The 22439-nt window shown below is 40.5% G+C and overlaps 1 protein-coding gene across 1 annotated transcript; it reads left to right on the top strand.

The window, feature by feature from the left end:
* Positions 1 to 346: 346 nt before the first annotated feature.
* LOC103182891 (protein boule-like) lies at positions 347 to 22219 on the top strand. Its single transcript, XM_007900064.2, is given in 12 exon segments — positions 347 to 490; positions 4675 to 4827; positions 4934 to 5025; positions 8303 to 8357; positions 11150 to 11225; positions 12226 to 12353; positions 12651 to 12731; positions 14776 to 14823; positions 15810 to 15873; positions 15876 to 15937; positions 19716 to 19814; positions 20114 to 22219. Coding segments are annotated over 12 exon segments (1044 nt in total). The 5' UTR covers positions 347 to 463; the 3' UTR covers positions 20273 to 22219.
* Positions 22220 to 22439: the final 220 nt, after the last annotated feature.

The following is a 22439-nucleotide window of genomic DNA, read 5'->3' as shown; positions in this document are numbered from 1 at the left end:
ATCTTGTTTCGTCTATGACCACGAGTGCAGAAAAAGTAATTTGCATCTGCATTTTCAATTGACTTGTTTCTATTTGTCAAAAGATCACCAAATTATAAACATTATTTATAACATGAATTAATTGCATGGGAAATTGTAGAGAGGATGAAACTCTTCTATCAAATGCAGTGTCAAGACAACTGGGGCATTAATTGCATTGACCAGTCAGATACATGGTAACTATTCAAATGTATTAATAAATATATTGGGCTGCACAACAAAAGTGTTATTTCAACAGGCCATTTGACACATTATAAGTAAGAAGCTGTCGTAGCTTCCTTCTGAAGGTTTATCCGTCAACTGATACTTTGGAGGAATGCTGGGCAAGAGAGCAGACCGAATGGAGATGTGAGAGCACTGTGAAGCTACATGCACTCCTCTATGGACGGACTTCGATCTCTCCACTGACGACCCTTTCGAGTCCATGGAAGCCACCTTCAATAACTTCGGGGTACGTGTTTGCATTCCTTCTCCACCTCTAAAGGGTTTCAGCAGAAGTTCGAAACCCTCTGCAGCACAGGAGTTAAAACGCATGAGTCGCGCTCACTCCCTCTCCTACTCACACTGACGCTGAACCGCAAGATGATTGACAACAGCAGCAGTTGCTCTTGTAAAACTTTCCTGAAGTAAAAGGTTGGGGTTTTTTTTTAAAAAATGAAAACACACCGAATCTTGCATTGGTGTTAAATCCCCCCCCCCCCACCCCCCAAAAAAAAATAACCCGCAGATCTCTCGTGGCTAAACGTGATAAGGAAATGTTAAAACTTCGTGGCTTTTTATAAAAGACAAACCCGACTGAACACTCACTGAGGCCTGAAAGTAGCCGCAGTCGCCTCACGTGGGGATTGGTCTGCGGGACGAGGTCGGTGGCTTTTCCCCGCCCCCCGGGCACTGAACGCCTTGTGGCACAACCCGGTATTTAAGGCGCTGTCTGTCGCCCGCAAAAGCCAACTGCGGAACTAAGGAGCTTCCTTGTGCACCTTGAGGGTCAAGTGTTGTCGAACCACCACCACCTCCTCCTCCTCCTCCTCCCCACCACCACCCCCAGTCCGAAACGGATCCGTACAAATGGACAACGAACGAGCAGTGAGTGGATAAGAGGGAGGGAAGGAGGTGCAAAGCGCCGGGTTGGTGTGAAAGGAAGGCTGTCGAGCGGATTTGGGAGTCCTGTCAGGGTGTTTATTTTTCAGGGTGGGAGGGGGGGAGTCCTCTAATGTGCCAATGTTGTTCGGGGATTATAACCGGACTGTTAATCGGGCAAAGAGGAGGTATGTTAAGGCCCGTGAGGGGGGGAGAGAGAGAGAGGGGTGTGGTTGGTTGGTTAGTTAGTTGTTGGTGGTGGTGACTGCGTGGCTCCCATTTCGACGCGGCCACACACCACCACCACCACCACAACAACAACACACACACACGCGCACGTGTTTGGACATCGGGTTATAAGTTCAGACTCGGCACGTTTTGTTTTGAGATGATGTTGATGATGATGGGGAGAGAAACTCATGTCGTTCGTTCGGATGGACTCGCTTTTAGTCGACTTCTACCGCCGCCGCCGCTTCCGAAGGTGTGAAAATCCAGTCGGAAGAACTTTCGAGAAGAGTGTTCCCGCGCGAGGCGTTTCGGGCGGGGGATTGGGTTGCGCCTGTGGGTTTTTTTAAAAAAATATATATATAAGTTAACTGGAAGCTTTAACTCACCTTTTATTTCAATTATTTCTACCGCCACACGGGACAGGATGGAAGCCTTTTAACCCACTCTCTCTCTCTCTCCATCTCTCTCGCCTCTCCCGGTTAGGGTTCGTGGCCACCGATCCCGCCCTCGCGCGACCCTTTTTATAACCAACCGTCCCCGTCACGTTTTTTTTTCAAAAAAATTAATAAACATATATATATGATTAAAGATGATAATTCTATTACACTTATCATCATCATCATTGTTATTAATAATAATATAAATTTGCCGATTAAAACGCTGCCCCGTTTGCCGTTGAACTTGGCTCCTGACCTCCTCCTACACCGTCGTGGGTTTTTTTTCTTGTCGAGAGCCGTCGAACTTTTGCGGCTCCCGAGCGCCGCCGCCCTGCGGCTCTTTCCCGCCAAAAGCGCGGGGCAGCGCCGCGCCGTTATTCCAGTTCAGGCCGGTTCAGGCCGGACCCGACCGCATTGCCCCCCCCCCTCTCCGCCATTGCCCCCCCCTCTCCGCCATTGCCCCCCCCCCCCTCTCCGCCATTGCCCCCCACCCCCTCCCATTCACCTCAGTCATGGCACCGAACTACACCCAAACTGACTGAAAACCCCGGGCGGGGCCCAACTTGAGGACGTTATAGACTGTCGTGAGTGAACCTGACCGTTTCTCCCCCCCCCCCCACCCCATAGCCCCCACCCCCACAGCCTCCGACGTGAAAGGCGCTCTATAATAAATGGTAATTTTGGTTGTGGTTTTGGTGAGTCGCTTTTTTTAAAAAAAAAAAAAAAAATTTTTGTACGAAGAGAATTTTCTTTATTATATATTTAAAAAAACTAACCCGAATGCAAGGATTTATCATCGTTATTCCCGTTAATAACGGGCTTTCGAGCTGGTCGGCGGATAGAAGCTCTGGGCGGCCTCGACGTGCCAGGGTGTGTTTTGGGGGTCGCCATGTTTGGGGGCGGGGGGGGGGAGGGGAAGAAGGAGTTGGTTAGTGGTGGTGGTGGTGGGGGAGGGTTAATAAATCACATCTGTAGGGGAGGATGCCCTGAAATGCTGGACACCTGAGCTGCGGTTGGGGTGTGGAGGGCAAGAAGGCTGGGGGGTTGGGGGGGGGGGGGGTAGGAGGGTGGCCGAAGGCGCGGTCACAGAGGAGGGTCTTGAGACGGGTTTAGGTGGAGGGACTGGGATGGAATTCCAGAGGGTGGGAGGGTGCCCATGGGGACCTTCAATCAAATGAATTCTCCCCAAAGTTGAAGGTTATTACCTGGGGCTGGAAACCCGGCAAAACACCAGAGGAGGGTTCTCTTAAAAATGATGTTTTAATTTTCATCATTAATTGAAATAGAAGTGACCTACACCTGGTTCTTGAGTGCACACGTAAGTAAGGCTTGTAAGTGGTGGTATTGGAGAAGTTAAATCCGTTTCCATGTGCAGCGAGGTACGATAGGTACAACAATACCTTCTGTAAAAACAAATTAGAATTTTTTAATGAAGAGGTGAATTATTATTAGGTATTAGTGTGTCCTCTTGGGAGTGGTATTAATTAATCACTTCATAATTTTTCCATTTACTGACATATTGAGTCTTCCAAATCGCAGGTTTCACCAATCATATTCACGCGTTTTCTATATTCGAGGTTAACAATAGTACACTGTTCAGTTTTCTAGTAGTTTTTGTGTTTGAAAATTGTTCACTTTTTTTCTTAATTTGTCTTATTTGTTTGGAATGTTTTATACGTATTAGGACTTTGTTAGAAACCTGTTAATGTTTCCAGTAAAAATACTATTATAAAAATAAATTTATTGAAACATTAGAATACATTTATTATTTCTGTTTCATATTATAACTCAGCGTGGTCCAACAGGTGCTCTCTCTCCTCTCATGCACATACTTTCAATTACTCACTCCACTTCTCACACTCTTCCCTCTTAATCACTCTCTCCCTTCCTCACTCTTTCTCCCCCCCCCCCCCCCCTCTCTTCCCCCTCTCTCCCAATCAGCCGTGCGTTTCACTATCTGCATGGCCATTGCAAAGGATGCGGTTGTAAGAGTCGCGCTTGCCTTCCTGACAGACTACAGTAACACCAGGAATTATTTTCAATCTCTGCACTGTGATGCTGGTTCCTGCCGCTGCCCTGGGAAGGGCGTTCACCAGGGAAGGAGTGGAATTTGGAAATGGTCTTGGGCCGGATGTGGCCCACGGGCGGCCAGCTGGCCCAGCCTGGATGTAGCCCGCAGACCTTTCTCAAAATAGGGAATCCAGCCCGCAGCAACTAAAAGGTTGGATCTCTGTTACAACTTATTGATCCCAACTCGCTGGAATAATTAGAGGAGAAAAACGCAATTGTAATTGAAACCAAAACTTGTTAAAAATATTCCCTGTACTCGCACTTTACTATTTTTTTTCAATTTTCACTTTCTTCTGTGTTCATATTCACTTTAGATTTGCCCTTTTATACCTATTGTGACGATTTCTAAATTTGCTTAATTTAAAATATTTTGTAAGTTTCTTTCAAACTGGCTAAGCACTGTCCTTTTTGGAAGATTGGATTACATTTTTTATAAAAACGTTATTCATTCAAAAACAATTTATAGGGTAGTTTTGTAGCTGATCGAACAATTCACTGGTTAGAAAGTTACTGGATTGCTAGATGAGGACTATCGAGTGTATATAATCTACTTGCATTTTTAATCGTGGTATAGTATGATAAATGGAGCAAAGGGCCTGGATTGAGTAGACGGTATACACTGAGATTTTAAAAATAATTTGTTTTGTGTTTTGCCTGAGGGAAGGAATCCCAAGTTTTAGTAGTGTGAATGGAAGAATATACTGTTTGTGAGCAAACAAAAAGGTTTCTAAATTCCTTTTCAATAATCGTTCTTCAAAATTTCTGGCATTATGTTTTCAGCTTTTACATCTGAGGTGATTTCTTTATTTTACTTTTACAGCAGCAGAATTCTAATTTGACACAAATGGATTCTTCATCTCCATCCCCAAACCCAATGTCACCCGTGCCAATGAACAATAGCAATTCAACTAGTGCCCCAAGATTTGGAACCGTCATTCCTAATCGTATTTTTGTAGGAGGAATTGATTTTAAGGTTAGTCTCCTATTGAACCTAATAATGTAAATTGTAACTGCAGTATTCTTAAATTGTTCACTTTGTTGTAATCATTATTTAAATCAAGCTTTTCTTCTTTTAACAGACAAATGAAAATGATCTAAGGAATTTTTTTTCTCAGTATGGAACAGTTAAAGAAGTCAAAATAGTCAATGACAGAGCAGGAGTTTCTAAGGGGTGAGTATAGTTTTGTCATTTTGAATAAAGGAACAATGGTAAATTATTTTTGATTCTTCCAGAAACAGGGAAGGGGATAGCAGAAAAACAGATATTTCCTTGTTTGATTCCTGTATTTCTCAATAGAAGTCTGGAAATTGGACAAGAAGTGAATCCTTTGAATTTTAGCTATCCTTCAAACATTTCAGGAGTCTATTGAAGGACACAGTAAAGACTTAATTTATCCACTTCTGAATGTAACTTTTTTGGAGGACTTTCAGAATCTCTGTTAAAATATCAAGCTCCTTAACATAAGCCCTGTTTATAGTTATTAAAAACATGTTCTTTTGTAACTTGCGAGAAGAAAAATCCTATGAAAAACATCAGAAGAATAATAGTTTTAGATGTGAATTTATAATTAGTTCTGGCATATAGAAAATATACATTGGGACTATTGCTCTTCCACATTTAAGAAAGATTTATGTTAACAATTCTGAACTTCAAGGCATTATTTCCTCATCCCTTCTTGGTTGTGGGTGTAGAAAGGCGTTAGATGGCGTTAAGATGGAAAACGAGAATGTTTCTCTCAATGTGCAGTGTTTTCTTTCTCCAGATGCTAGCAAGGGAAATCTGTTCAAATGTTTTGCTGATGTTCTGGAGGTACGCTAGCATACATTCATTGGCCCTTAAATGTGAAAATGGCTGGTGCGCACAGATGAGAATCATTTCAGACAGCTCTCCGCTGTGCAGAGACCTATGAGCCTCAATGTAGCTACCAGATAAGGAAAAAGTCCTGTGAGATGATTGTAACATCTCCACTCTATTTTCCCTAGTCTGTGTCCCATTTGCTGAGGTATTACCTTCCCAAGTGCATGTGCTAGTAGGGAGACAACCTAAAAATAAAATGTTTTGATTGTTCCTCAGCTGAAAAGAACATCCCTTTGAGGAATAGTGCTTACTCCCATGTGCAATCATGTAAGCTAAAATGAAACTTCTTCTATACAGCTGAAAGTAGTAAATACTTTTATTTGAAGCTTTTTGCCCCTTTATTGCATTCCTCTTTTAAAGGTGCTGATTCTCACTGTTATGCTTCAACAGTATATCAGCTTGATATAGCGGCTTTAATGTTGAAACTTTTCAATGAGCTTCTCAATTTGCTCGGAGAAAGGCCTCACAAACAGCCTTGAAGTGAATTAACAAATTTATCTTGGTTGTTGGGCAAGAAACCGACAAAATTTGCTTCTATTTTGAATCGCCTTTAATGCTTTCCTTATTGTCTTACGTCACTGCAACCAAGACACTGGTTTTAGCTTCATCAGAAGGATGGTATGTTCTAATAATGAAGTGCCTTCCAGTGCTGTGTTGGAGTGTCACTTTGGACTGATCTGATTTGGTGCTTGAATTCCCCCAATTTCTAACCCAAGCACCGAGAGTGCAATTCTCAGCAGTAAGAAATATTGTTAGATTTCTCCTGTACCCTGTCTAAACTTGAGAATTTATGGCCAGTTGTACTACCCTAATTGCTAACTTAAAACAAATGGGAATTATCATAGCAACCTTTGTGCCTCATCAAGCAGTGCCCACCAGGCCTCAAAGGAGTTTTTCTTGCATGAAATTTTAAACAAAAAATCTACAGAAGATACAAAATGGTTTGATTTAGATTTATTTTTGGTTGTGGAAGAATTGTTTTTTAAATTGATGTAGTGTCTTATGTTGTCCAGATGTCTCGAATCACTTCACAGGATTTTTCTGTAAAGGTAGTGACTGTTTTGTTGGCGAACGCAGCAGCCAATTTGCTGTGAGATCTTTAACGTTCCACCTGAACAGGGAGACTCGGTGTAACATCTAAACAAACTAAAGTAGTTTACCTGGCTGTTTCAAAGTTAGTTTGTCTAGGATGTCAAAAGTGTCTCAGTGATGATTTCCCTTTCTATTTTTCGTCCCCCTTCTGGGAGGTCTTTGGTGTTCATCCACGCATCACAGCAAAATTTGGTAAGTGGGGCACCTTGACCCACTATTCTATACCAACAACAACTTGCATTTATATAGCGCCCTTTATGCATGGTGGTGTCCTGTGCTAGTTAGTACTTTATTGCCCATGTGCTACCTTGGGAAATATAGAACTAGTGTTTTACGTGTATTGATGAGTGTCTTTTGTGCGATTAGGATACTTTTTTGTGCAGCAAATCTTTGGGTCTGAATAGTTCAGCAGATTAGGTGTGGACTCTGCCTGCTTATTTTAATAATGATAATCCTTGCATTAGATATAGTGCCTTATGTTGTTCAGATGACTGAAAGCGTTTCACAAGATGTACTGTAAACTGGATTGACTGCAAATTTTGTGGGGGAAACGTGGCACAGCAATGACCCACAAATAGACATTTTATTCCCATGTTGGTCAGGAATTTCCAGGAAAGGTTAGCATTGTACTTGCTATATGTTGTAGCTATATTTAGGATCCACTCTAGTGTTTGATCTGACTCTTATCTGCAAAATAATAGATATTTTAAAGCAAATTCATGCAATATTTTCTTGATTGTAAAGTTCATGAAAATGATTCTTGCTGTGATGGTGCATGTTGACTTTAACGTTTAAGTGAAACTTTACCACATCTGGCATTTGTAGTAAATTGGCTCAATGTATGTGGAAGTTGAACCTACTACAGTTGTGGCCTTTTTCAATGTTTGAATGTTGTTCAGCTTCCTGCTACAAAGCTCCCTTTATGTCCCTCATATCTTTTTTTCTGACCTTAGTTATTTTTGTTCGTGTTTATATTTTGTCTCAAATCAGTTTTTGGTGCTTCCTCTATTTAATAGCTGAAATGTTGTTTAGACCAAGGCTCTTGTATATAGTTGGGATCTAGATGATCGCCTGAAAAGAAGACAACGATATGGTGTCACACTTTGTATGGGATAAGTGTCCCGAATATATTTTTTCTGTGTGACAGAGTAGGTGGGATTTTAACTGCATTCAATGATTGAGGTAGATTATACCAAAGGTAGGTAACAAGATTTTGAGCAGTTCTGGAAAAGCTTGCAGTTGATCTTCTGGCAAAAATATATTTTAAAATGATTTACTATGTTTTTCATAAGTTATTTTAAACTGTAATTACATTTGCAACATTACCATGTTCTGCATATTTCATTAGCAGTTCAAAGTTTGTTTACTTAAAATGAAAACTGGAGGGTTTTGAAGTACTGTACTGCCAATTATCAGTTATCTCATTTACTTCATTTAAGAAGCCTTGTTAAAATATACTTAGATTCATGTTCATATTCTTGTGCACACATTTCTTTAGGTATGGGTTTATTACTTTTGAAACACAGGAAGACGCTCAAAAAATTTTACAAGAGGTAAGAGTTAATCATTAATAATTTTGCAAAATGCTGTTATCTCTTAGAGTAATACATTTGTTTTACACGTACTAGTCCTCCCTAACGCCTGTAACTGTCATGGAAAAAGAATCATCATTTCAAGTGCTTTGAAATGTGTGTTTCATACATGCATCTGAAATGATCTCTGTTATATATACATACATGTGACATGATCTCTGTTTAAGAGCTGAGATGTTGTTCAGAACAAGGCTCTTGTATATAGTTGGGGGATCTAGACGATCACCTGAAAAGAAGACAATGATATGCTGTCACACTTTGTATGAATAAGTGTCCCTTCTGCAATGACCTACCCTCCTTGGTCACCTTTCTAAACAACTCCCTCTCGGCCATCCTCGACACGCTTGCCCTAGTCATCTCCTGCTGGTGCACCAACCACCTCCCCTCCCCAAAATCTCAGGTGCCCTCTGCCGAATGCACCTGGCGCAAATCCAAATTAACGGTTCAACATCAGATCCGGTAGAGCTCCACGAAGAACTACTGCTCTACCCTCACCTCAGCTAAATCATCCTTTTATTCCAAAATCATCTTGGAAGCTAAGGATAACCCCAGACTCTTCAACCATAACCCAACTCATGTCCACCCTCCCATGCCTCTGCCATCCTTTCCAATACCTTGAGTCAAATGCATCCACTCCCTGGCACCTCCCTACCTCTCCGACCTCCCCACTCCACCACCCGGTGCATCCGCTTGACTGGCACTGACCTCCAGTTTGTCCCTCGCACCCTCCACTATTGGACATTGCGCTTTCAGTCACTACGCCCTGAAACTCGAACACTCTCCCTCAATCCCTCTGCTTTGCTCCCTCTCTCCCCTTAAAGTCCTGCCTGAAAACCTTCCTCTTCGACCGTGCTTACAGCCGCCTTTCCACACACCCCACCTTGGCTTGGAGACAGGCCTCTAGCCCCTGTACCAGCACCCTGTCCCCACCTCATGCTTCCCTTCCAGCTCCCTCATCCCTCCACACTTTTGACCCCGTTTCTCTCCCCCCCCCCCCCCCCCCCCCCCTTACTCACCTCCATTTCCTGTATGAAACCCACCACCTGCTCTCTTAAGCTCATCCCTACCCCTCTCTTCAGCTCCCAGCTCCACCTCCTTTCCCCTGTAGTAGCAGACCTTGTTAACCTCTTCCTATCCAATGGCACTTGTACCCATCCCCCTAAAGACAACTGTCATCATGCCTGCCTTCAAAAAAAAAACTTCTCTTGACCCATCTCTGCTCTCCAACTACCATCCGATTCCAAATCTTCTTTAACAAAGATCATGGAATGAGTGGTCACTTCCCAGCTTCACTTTTTCCCAGCGTTCCCTCAATGAACCTCCAAACTGGGTTTTGTGCTGCCCACAGCACAGACAGCCCTGGTCAAAGTGACAAATTACATTCTGTCCACCTGCGACCGGAGTTATCGTGTCTCATCCTTCTCGACCTCGGCTGCTTTCATTACTGTTGACACTCTATTCTTCGCCACTTCTCCTCTCACCTCCACCTCAATGGTTCTGTTCTTGCCTGGTTCTAAATCTACCTTTCCCACCTTCTGCACTTCATGGCCATCAATGGCTTCTCCTCTAGCTGCTGCCTGCACTGTCGCATGTATTATCTTGAGATGCAGTTATGCTGTACCTACAAGTAACTATAAATAAATAATGTTAAGAGCAGATGCTAATGTAATAATATTAAATTGATAACACCATCATAACTTTGTCAATTGTTTATGCATCCTGGCTCCTCACGGATCGGTTCCCAACCTCTGTGCTGAACAGCCTATGGTAGTCTCGGCAGCATCTGATGCCCTCCAGTGGTGGAGACTGGTTTTAAAAAAACTCGCTGATACAGTGTTAGTTGCATATCAGCAGCGGTGGTGCTGATCAGAATCTCTTCCCCATCTGGGGGAGGCCTAGGCATGGAGAATTGGCTGCACATTATTACACATAAACTGGCTTGTTCAAATTGTTCTGGATTGCTAAAAAGGAACAAATAAAGGGGAGCACAAAATATGGACAAACCACACAACAGTTCCAAACAAAACTGCCTCATCACATCAACAAATCTCAATGGGTAGCTAATCACTGTCATTTGTAGGTTTTGAGCGAAACGAAACCATGAGAAAAATGACCAATTCTGAAGAATTGTTGGCAAAGGTTACTGGGAAAAATTCCCTTTTCTTTTTCAATATGATGGATCTTCAACACCATTTAAAAAAGGCAAATGAGAACCTAAATTTAATGTCTCACCCAAAAGTCAAAACCTCCCATTAACACAGCTCTGGAATGTCATTTTAGCCTTGAGTCCCAATGTGAGACTTGAATTCGCAACTTTCTCATAAGGGAAAGTGGAAAGGGAAACTGAGCAAGCAAACCTCATCTGATACAAACAGGGTGGAAATGCATTTGATTCCCATTTTTCATAAGTGGGTTTAACCAAGAAGTATACCTCAAAAGAAAACGTATCTTCTGGTGTCCTAAATTAGGGATGTTTTATTTAACAATATAGTGGTTCAAGTTTAATATTGAAGAATAACATTGTTCAACTTCTATTGATGTATTTGTGTGATTTGTACAAAAAGTACAAAACCAATTTGATCGGAGTTTTCATAAACTTTGGTAGTTCTAATTTTTTTTCCAGGGAATGATTACTCAATTTCACAAATGCACCATTTCTCAAATTAATCTCAAAATCTTTGTTTAACATAGACATTTTTCTATATGTAGCATTGTAAAATGAGGTAATTTATATTTAGTCCTTATTATTCCAGGCTGAAAAGTTGAATTATAAAGATAAAAAACTCAACATTGGCCCTGCAATAAGAAAACAACAAGTGGGCATTCCACGTAAGTATATTTGCAATCCCCATTGACTGGTCAAATTAAGTGTTTCATAGCATTAGTATTGGAAAGTACCAAAAAAAAACTTTCATTTGTTGCAAGATCACCTGCCTGCTCAGGGTGTGAATTTCTTAAAAGAATATCTTAAATATTTTTGCCATGCTTTTGCAATAATATCCTACTTGTATGTACAGTAACTTCCTTCAAAGAATAATGAAAAGCAAAAAAAACTTGAATCTTCTGTTTGCCTAGCAGTAAGTAGGTTCCCAGCTGTTAGTCGATTGTCGGATTGCTTTCGGGGGGGCAGTAATAATCCCCCAAAATTTGGGTCACTCAATCCATAACAACAAATTACATTTGTGTAGCGCCTTTCGCATCAGGAAGAGGTCCCAAGGCGCTGGACAGTCAGGGATCTGCATCCGAGCTGGTGGTTGGGATCAGGATGGGTGAAGGATGGGGAGAGAGATAGGAAGGTAACCGAAGGCACGATCGAAGAGGAGGGTCTTGAAGGAGGCAAGGAAGGGGGTGAGGCAGAAGGACTGCTGGATGGAATTCCAGAGGGTGGGGGCAGATACTGAAGGTCCGCCTGCCAATGGTGGGGTGGGGGACGTGAAGCATGCGGACAGGTCAGTAACGATTTAGGAGGTCACAGGTAGGAAGATCAAGGCCGTGAAAGGCTTTGACGGTGAGGACCAGGATCTTGGACTGTATCCACAACTGTTTGCGTGACATGACTATGCTCACTTGGCTGCTGCGTTTCTCCCACAAAATACAGTCAATCCACTTTACAGTATATTCGGTGAAGCTCTTTGAGACGTCTCAATCAACGAAGTGATAAGGCGTTATGTCAAATGTAAAGATTTTTTTAGGATCTCATAATTTTGTGAGCTATTAGAGGCTATTTTCCACCAATATTTAAAGGAGGTGGAAAATGGACCTCATTAGATAGCTTTATATCTTCAGGAAGCAGTTTTTTTTTATTGACCCTTTTCTATTTACTAAATAGGAACAAGTTTAATGCCAGCAGCTGGAACCATGTATCTAACCACCTCAACTGGATACCCATATACATATCACAATGGAGTGGCTTATTTTCATAGCCCAGAAATGACCTCAGTCCCACAACCTTGGCCTGTAAGTAAACTTATTTGACTCTCTTTGCTTTGGTTGATTTCACAATAGACTGGGGGAGTCGGACTGATTGGGTAGCTCTTCCAAAGCACAGGCATGATGGGCCAAATGGCCCCCTTCTGTGCTGTAATATTCTAAGATAACAGGTTGTAAAAAGTAAGAAATTGCAATTTGCATGTGATAATATTTGAAGTATTGTGAGTCCAATTTTAAGTTTAGAGTTTTGCTTCTCATGAAATGGTTCCACATGAGAACTAAGTTCCATTTTTAAAGTTGTTCAACTTTATTCTTTATCATCAGCCCCGCTCTATTTCCAGCTCACCAGTAATGGTGGCTCATCAAGCTCAACCAATTTATCAGCAGCCAGCATACCACTACCAGGTAGGAATTTATAGCTTGCTATATTAATTGGATCCTTTTAACTTTGCTCAGTCCTGAGGTTTTGATTCCTGAAGAGATTTAATGGAATAGTTTCCTTCATTTTAGAACATATGCCACGTTTGCCCACAAAACACACTGTCACTCCACTTAGCAGTGTATCCTGTGAAGCGCTTTGGGCATCCTCCTGTCGTGAAAGACTAGACCAAATGCAAGGAATATTTTTTTTGTGTATAAAATGACTTGGGAGGGTGTGTAAGTTTGTGGCAATATGCTAATAAACAAAATAATGTAGTTCTAGTTAAATTAAAAATAATTTACTGTCTTTTTCCTAGAAAAGAGGGATATGTGATTTTTTTATTATTCATAATCTCCCCTCAAGGCATTTTGACATAATTGTTGCATCTATTGGGGTATGGTTCAATAGTTATCAACAGTGTTGATCAACAACAAGATTACATTTGTATAGCGCCTTTCACGTCGGGAGGACGTCCCAAGACGCTGATTGGGTAGCTCTTCTAAAGCACAAGCATGATGGGCCAACTCATATGTAAGAGTTGACTGATTATTGACTGGCTATTTGACCATGGGGCCATCACGGTTAAGCCTGACCTGTCCTTACTTGATTATCAACTCAAGTACATCTTCCAGCTAAGTTCTCTGAATAGTTAAAAGAAATCATATATGATTCCTAATACGAGGGTTGTCAGGCTAGTTTTATATAAATATATATATATATATATATAGAGAGAGAGAGAGATTGAAATTAGAATCTTAGTTTGTTTTCATACCACATTGTGTACTTCTTCACTACTAAACCATCAGCAGAATGGCATGATGGAAATGCAAACTTAGTGTTAATCTATGCTAGAGGAAATGGGCTTGCTTCTTCGTTATTTTGAGTGACAAATTTCATCTTGTTTAAAAGGAAAGACACTAAAACTCTGGCTAGCCGGACCAATGGGGAAGTGGGGGAAGAGGTCAGACAAGCTGGAATTTCCAGTAAAATGTAATTACAATGCCAGTACTGGCATTTTTTTTGCAAGAATGCAGGTAAATGCTGATATTTACCAAAAAAGCTATTTTCTGCTTGTGGGATTCCAATACTGAATCCCTGGTCATTGGGAAGGACAGTGAGGTGGGGGTGCATGCTAGGAGACATGGGTCCGTGTGAGACTACCCTCGTGCAAACCTGTGGAAATTATTTTTATTTTCGTTTGGGACCAGCTAGGTTCAAATTCCGGTTACCTGGAGTTTGGTAAGCTGGAGGTTTATTGTGACATTATATCCATTTTAAGCAGGACCCATTTGCTTTTGATATTAAGCTGGTAATATTGGAAAACATCAAGTCTCTGCATATTACAAATGATGTCAATTCTGCAAATCTGAAACAAATTACATAAGGTGGAACTGGATATGCTGCAACAAGGGGTGCTGAAAAGGGTTTCTCTTATTGTTGTTGAAAGTAACTGAATAATATACATTAGCTTGATAAGGCTGTTCTAGCTTTAGTAATCTCAACTTTGTCTTCATAATATACTAAAACCTGTATACTCAGTACAAAAAAGTAAAAACTGATTAGAGGAAAAGATTTCTCTTATTGGTTTGTATTCAGATCTCTTGTCTTCTCAAAAGAGGACAGCAACTTGAGAGAATTCCTGCTCTCAAACAGAAGCTTCTCCTTCAAGCTAAAGGAGATTTAGGATAAAATGTTAACACATTGAATATCTCTTAATCTGTACAATGGCTCAAATGCCTCCAGTCAGCCCACCCAAAGCCACATCCTGGAACAAACAAAGAAGTCATGTTTGTTGTAATAAATAGTTTTCTCTCTAAGCCAGGCTTTTGTGGGATTTTTCTTGCTTTCATTTATGTGATCGGTAGAACTGAGAGGTTTTTTCCAAGCAGCTGGATTATATTTACTAAATCAATGGATTTTTGTACCTCAGCATTTTGTACAGCAGCAGTGTTTTCTCATCTTTCTCAAAAATTGGAATAAATGTCTTCAAGTTTATTTAAAATAAATCATTTTTTGTTTAATTTGCAGGCACCAGCTCATTGTCTTGCAGGACAGTGGCAGTGGGGATTGCCACAGGTAAAAAAATAGTAACTTCAGCTTCTTGTGTAAGCCATTGGCCTGCATCTTTCAGAGGCAACATGCTTTGCAACAATACTGGTTCTACCTGTTTTTCTGAAAACACAATAATGCTGCAGTTTTGGACATTTCGCTTCTCTTTTTGACTATAACTAATTCGACACAACTAGAATTATTCTTTTTGAATAGTTGTTTATAAATAGGAATTGGCTGTCATTCCAAGGGTACAAAATCAACTGGAACATTATCCCTGTATGAAACGTGATTTCTAGGACGGTTGGGTTACATTTACTCTCTATACCACCTTGCTCTTTAATCTTCTGTCAGTAGGCTATTGTAAATTGTTTAACCTTGAAATTAAAGTCAGTAGGTCCTCCGATATTCTAGATGTAACTTTGCAATATACAATAGTCTTATAGTTGCACTAATTTCAAATCTTGACTTGTCTATCTTCCAAATTATCGCCTCTCCCACGGTAAAAATATTCTATTTCCAAAGTTGCCTTACAAATCGAGAATAACCCCAAGCTACTTTATTCCACCTTGAATCACTTCCATCCTTTTCTTCAAGCCCCTTCCATCTTCGCATTTGGCTTCAGATGCAAAAAGGTCTTGAACTTCCTTATCTCAAATGGACAAAATCTGTCTGACCGTAATCCAGTCCTAGCTGTCTCTCTTTTCCAGCACCTGACTAATTTGGATCTCTACCTCGTGTGTTCATAGTCCCTTTTGTGATCTGGAGTTGTTATTTCTACAAAATGCACTCAATTGCATTTTTACTGAGATAACAAATTCACTTCTACATCAGGGTAATGAATAAATGGATGTACAGATGGTATAAAGGAGCAGTTTCACACAACTGTAATAATAAACTGGATTGTTGGGCCCACTCCATTTCACCCAACAAAACATCCAAAGGGTTTTGTCTGACAAACTGTTTACCCCTTTCATAAATGTTTTTGTTTAACTATTTACTTGTTTAATTAGTCACCAGCTTCTACAGCTCCTGTGTTATATCTACAACCACCTGAGATGATTTATCAACCAATGGAATTGCCTCAGATGGTGGATGCGCACTTCCTCCTCTTCCAGTGATGGAAGTCTCTATGCCTGAGGTAAAAATAACTACCGTTAGTTACTTGCTGTTATGTGACTCTGATTCCTTGGTAAGGAATCCTGTTAAAACATGGTAAATTAGACCACTGTCATTTTTAGAATCTGAATAGGTCTTGGGTTGATTCATTTTATTAGTTTATTATTGTATGTTATTGAATTTGATTCAATAGCAATATTTTTGTGTTTTTGGGGTCAGCTTTAGAGTTCATTCTACTTTTTTTTACATTGTATGTACAAGGCCGAACCACTTAATACTTTCCTCAATTGGTGACACCCATAAAACATGGCGTTGGATAACCAGATAATCAACTGGTGTTTAGCAGGATACCGGCATTTTGATAAATCTGAGGCAAAATCCACATATTTAATGTTGCATGCCCAGTTTTATAGGCATTACCATTGAGAATGGAGTCCAAGAGACATTTCTTCTGTATATCAGTGTATATTCAATGTCGAATGAACTGTTAAATTGACCCCAGAGATTTGAGGTTGTGATTCCTATATCTTCAGTTCCTTTCATTAGAACTAAAGAAAGTAAGGGTCCATCAAGCCTACTTCTTCCACAGTAAATGTGTACGCTTATGTGGGTTCTACCTACCTACCCCTACCTACCTGCCCGTACCCTCCGTTCCTCTGGCTCCGGTCTGCTCCACGTCCCCCGCCCCAACCGCCCTACCATCGGTGGTCGGGCCTTCAGCCTCTCAGCCCCCAGGCTCTGGAACTCCATCCCCCAGTGCCTTCGTCTTGCTTCCTCCCTTTCCTCCTTCAAGGCCGGTCTCAAAACCTTTCTCTTTGACCGTGCCTTCAGCTCCCCTCTCGACTCTCTTCCTCCTCCTCGCTCCCTCCCTTCCCTCCCCTCACCCTGACCATTTCCCCCCTCCTCTCTCCCTCCCTTCCCTCCCCTCACCCTGACCATTTCCCCACTGCTCGGGTCATGACCCAACTGTGCAGCGCCTTGGGACGTCCTCCTGACGTGAAAGGCGCTCTATAAATGGAATCTTGTTGAATCTTGTTGTTCTACTTAACTCATTTACTTGTACATAAATTCACCTGATTCTCAAAAAATTATGCAGAAATTAACAATATTCATCTATCCTCACATTGCCATTAATTCCTGCCTGCTGCAGACCACATTCACTTCCCCTTTCCAACTCTTACAGCATAGAATATGATCAGATTGTGTATAGTATTTGATCATCTCTGTCTATTCCTACCCGAAAAAATCTCCAGTGCTTTTCCCAACCAGTTATTTATCCATCTCCTATTAGGAGTGGTCCATTTTTAAATTTGTCTTCCTCTCTTAGGTCTTTCTTGGCTATACAGCATTTTACACTTGATGGTGATAAAGTTAGCAACTTGCTCTGAGCTTTTGTCGATGCTGCTCTAGTCTGCCCTTTAGAAGGTAGGCAAGGATGGGCTGGGGTATTTTTTCCCCCGTCATTTTTTTTTTACCCCCCCCATGGCAAATACACCTGGCTCTACTTGACTTCATTTTAATGGCCACACCATAATGAGGAGCTTGCTATTTAAGTAATGAAAGGAATTCATCCATGTTCCACCACTAGCCAGGATGGATTAGAACACCAATTTACTACACCATTGTGCTACCCATGTCTCTAAACTTTATTTTAACGCAAGCAGTGAATGTAGAGTATTTTGTATCGTTAAAGTGAATTTGAAGGATTTTATTGAATTTATCCTCATCTCTTGTTTTAGCCAATTCTTTTGTATAATGTTTCTTGTATTGTCTTCCCTCTAAGTTAGTCCCACATGTTCCAATGACAGCTTTTCTGAATCGGTCCTATTTAAATATAGCCCTCAGATGTTCCAAATGCCATATCAAGAGGTTATTTATTCCCACTGTGTTCCTTTCCTTACCACATCTGCCACGAAAGTTGTGAATTATCCTGAAGTATGATTCCATGGACAGCAGCAGCTCTTTGTATCATTCTTATTTTGTTCGGCTGCATTATGAGGTTAGTGGAAGCCTTTGTAGCTGAGCCTCACCCTAAGTTCAGCTGGCATCTACTAATGTAGATCTAGTTGATTTGAGGGATAGCATTTGGATGTATTTTATGGCCTCTCTTGTCCAATCTGGGCTGCTTCCTGTGATATTCATGATCTGAGCATCTCTGAAAGGAATGTAACGAATGCTCATTGACGATTTAGAATACTTGATGATAACAAGAAGTAGTTTGAAGAAAAGGAGAAAATATTCTTTGAATTTCAATGGGGGGAATATTCTTCAAATTTCAACCTATTAAAAATAGCTACATTAAATCATTGTTGACTGCATCCCAATATCAATCATGAGACAGTACATGAGCTGTAACTACTATCTTAGTCATCCTTTATGAAAGTGCTAATGCAAATTATCTCAAGCAATTACGTGGCAGTATTGTATACACTTTACAAAGTTTACATGCTTAATACCTAAATGCTGAACTGTACTCTGAATCCCAGCAATAACAACAACAAGCACTTATATAGCACCCTCCATGCAGGGTAGCGTCTCAGAGCGCTTAACATTGGCGGAGCCTGACTCCGAGCCGCGGGGGGAAGAGGCCGTAAGCACGGTCAAAGAGGAAGCATTTCAGGCGGGACTTGAAAATGGGAGAGAGGGGACAAGGCAGCGGGATTGAGGGAGAGGGTGCCAGAGTTTTGGGGTGTAGTGGCTAAAAGTGTGACTTCTAATGGTGGAGTGGAGGGTGCAAGGGAGGTGGATTGGGGAGTTGGGAGGTCGGAGAAGTAGGGAGGTGCCAGAAAGTGAAGGGAATTGAACACGAGTGTGAGGATCTTGAAGTCGATCTGTTCGATGATAGTCAATGGAGCCTGGCCAGAACTGGTGATGTGGGTACAGAGGTTTGATCTGGGTAAATATGCGCCCGGCAGAGTTCTGAATGAGCTGGATCTTTTGAATAGTGGAGCTGGGGAGACCGGCGAGGAGTGCACTTTAATAATCCAGGCGGGAGGTGGCAAGACCCATGTACGAATGTTTTGGCTGCAATTAGGGTAAGGTACGGTCAGAGGCAGGCCATGCGACGGAGATGGAAGCAGGCAGTCCTGGTCAGTGACCGGATGTGGGGAAGGTAGGACAACTGGGGGTCAAACTGGAGGCCTAGATTGTGCACTGGTTCGGTGAGGGAGATCCCAGGGAGGTTGAAGAGTTCAGATCTGCAGGAGTGACAGGAGCCAAGGAGTATGGTTTCTGTCTTGTCCACATTCAGTTGCAGGAAGTTTAGAGTCATCAAGGCCCTGACGTCTTCCAGACAAGCTGATAAAACGTCGGCGGTACTGGAGGAGTCGAAGTAGATTTGTGTGTCATCCGCAGACATGTGGAAGTTTACACTGTGTCTCTGCGGATAGAGCCCTGGGGCACCAGGGGTGGGAGGACAAACCATTTGCCGAGATGAAATGGAGGCAGTTGGTTAACTAGGACTCCAAACATGCATTCCCACTAAAGTGGATAAGGGAAGAGAGGCAGGGAAAAAAAACAAAGTTAACGTGCAACAATGTGTTCCAGGACTTTGGCAAGGAAGGGTAGATTGGAAATGGGCCGGTAGTGTGAGATCAGAGGGATCCAGAATGGGTTTTTTGAGGAGGGGTGTGATAACAGCGTTTTTTATACTGGTAATATCATTGCCATATTTACTTGCTATTCTTGCCATATTGAGAGAAAAAACAAGATATTTGTAAAAAAAAGCGTTTGTTTTTCTGCCTTTCATTTATTGGGTAATGAATATAATTGTTAATGATGGAGATCTTTTTTCCCCTCAGCCTTACACTGATCATGGTGTGCAAGCACCGTACCACCAAGTTTACACCCAAAGTCCTATGGCAGTAGCAGCACCTGTAATGCAACAGGAACAAGTTAAGGTAGGAACATCTTATAATATATTCCATTCCCTATTTTACGTATTATTTTCTTGCCCATATTTTAATTCTCCCAGAATAACATTTTTAATTGAAAATTTCTTGTATATACTATAGTGACAGTATAACTGGAGGACATTTTTGTTTTTTATAGTACATTTTGCGTGATGCATTATCTGTACATTAATTGCAGTTGGTTATACAATCTCAATTAATGTTACTACTGGGCTTTGCCATAAAACGATGGATGAATGATCAATATATACATTTGTCAACAATCTCATATTAATTTATGCATCTAGGAATCAAGGTTACATCCTGTCAGAAGAAATTTTTCTCAGCCGCCACCAGTTGGGATAAAACCTCGTTACACTCGAAGTCCACATTACCATCTGAGGAAGGAATACCGAGCTGAAGATTCCATCCTTACTCCACCTTCCTCAACTGAATCTGTTAAGTAGAAGAGTTTATAGTGCTATTACCACATTTGAATACATACATGTATGAAAGGAGACATCCGGATAAGTCTTAATGTTAGAAGCTATGTGTAAGAAATGATTCTTTGAGCTATTCAGTTTTTTAAAAACTACTTGAAATAGTGGAAGTAGGATTAAGCAGGATGGGTTTAAATATATAGCCAAGGCATCTTGGTTTGTAAATTGGAAAAACATGTTATGTTATCAAACATGCCACTGTTAATATGTCTGAGCATGTCTGCATTTTATACTTCAAACCGAAGAGATTTTGCAGTATACGTTGTTAGAACCTGACCATTTTTAAGAATCATGGCTACATTGTGAATTCTTTAGAATTTGCAAATAATCCAGACCAGCATAATATGTGGCAGTGTGGTACAGAATAGTAGTTATGCTGATTTTTGAAAAATGCCTGGAGGCTGAAAGTGGAGATTTAATAAACTAGAAGGGAAATGTAAACCTTCCATTTTCAGCTTAAAGTCGCACCTCTATTTTTAAGAAGTATTGATGTTGATATGTTTTTACACCTTTCCTTTGTATTTAAGTTTTCCATGTGAATTCATATGGCCTAAATTGTTTATTTTTACCATTTTGTGTTATCTATCTTTTTGTAATGTTTTGTAATATTGTATATGTCGCATTTAAATTATAATGTTTATTTAGACTGGGTTGTTTTTAACCCTTTCTCACTTGATGCAGAGGTATTACTTAGTGTGTACGGCTTGAGTAAAAAAAAAAGCCTTGAGTATTGGACCACTTGCTTCTCTGCACATGGTACCTTTTATCGTATTTGCATTTATACATATCCTTCCTAAATGTCATGTTTTAACGTAGTAGGACCGTAGTATTAATATAGTATAATGTTGGAAGTATTACTGTTTCAATCTAGTTATGCTGTTATGTTTTAGCTTAGGTACAGTTAAGTAAGTCGTTATTACTCTTTTTAGATTTAAGGAGAAAATTGGCCAATAGGTGCATCCTAAATGGTCAATTGGTGGCATTATATAAACACTTTGCCTCATAGCAGGAAAGTATCTGAATGAATGTGTTCTGTTATAAATAAGTTTGCAATTGCTCTTCCAAATATAAAGATAGTCGATCCTTAAACCATAATTTCATCTTTAGCCTGTTTTCTTTGGGTTATCTTGAAATTCAAAAAAAACTGACCAATATCAAAATGTAATAGTAGGAATAGGTAACGACTGTCAATCCTAAAACCCAGCAATGAAACATAATTTTAAGAATGCAAAATTTTACAAAGGGAATGTCACTGTTGACTTAATCATCTGTATGTTAATATCACTTTTCTGAGAGGTGAACTTTTTATTGAGTAACTGCTGTGTCTTTTGCATGTTTTGAAAAAAAAGCCTTTGCTAAACCATGCAAACGACTGCAGGATAGAGGATTTTGAGGTATTTTTCAATAAAATAAGATTTCTTTGCAAATTAGAAACCACTAGTTTAGTACTGATTTGAGAGTTGATATCTAAATTGAAATTAATATTTCAATATCCCACTCCATATTTTGCAATGTGTACCATAAAAGTAATGATTTCATAAAAAAAGTTGCGGTGTACACTATATACTGTACGGTAAACACAGCTATGTCATAACTTGACCTTCTTCAGTAATTTCCTGTCATTACATGTAAGGTGTAGCCATATTAATACTCAAGGATTGGAATATACTCATAAATACCGCTCAAAACAGTCTTTCAAAAGTATTGGAGCTAGTACTTTTGATATCATCTGACTTGAGATTGTTTTTTAGTATCTAGTGATTTCATAACATCAAGGTTTCTGAGACTCAGTAAAATTCTACCTGGGTCTTAATTTATTTTATTAATTTATTAATATAGTATTCCAGAGTATGTAGAATTCGGCAAATTGTTCAATTCAATTTAACTTTGAAGCATGTTTTCTGTAGTTCTTGAAAGAAAGTAAAGAAAACTAGTTTGAAAATTAAAGTTGTATTTAACATTTTGTCAAATTCTGGAAGCTCTTAAAGTGTTACACATTAATAGATTAAGTCTAGGTGCAATTTCTACACATCCATTTCCACACAAGAAGCTTCTTTCTCTGAGATTGGTGGGATCTAGTGGCCTAGCAATGGTGATTTCATCAGCATCACATCCCTATCTTATTTCAGCTCAT

This window comes from Callorhinchus milii, unplaced genomic scaffold (genome assembly GCF_018977255.1).
Source record: "Callorhinchus milii isolate IMCB2004 unplaced genomic scaffold, IMCB_Cmil_1.0 Scaffold6, whole genome shotgun sequence".
Taxonomy (NCBI): domain Eukaryota; kingdom Metazoa; phylum Chordata; class Chondrichthyes; order Chimaeriformes; family Callorhinchidae; genus Callorhinchus; species Callorhinchus milii.
The sequence above is the reverse complement of the archived record's forward strand: the minus strand, read 5'-3'. Positions and strand labels throughout refer to the sequence as shown.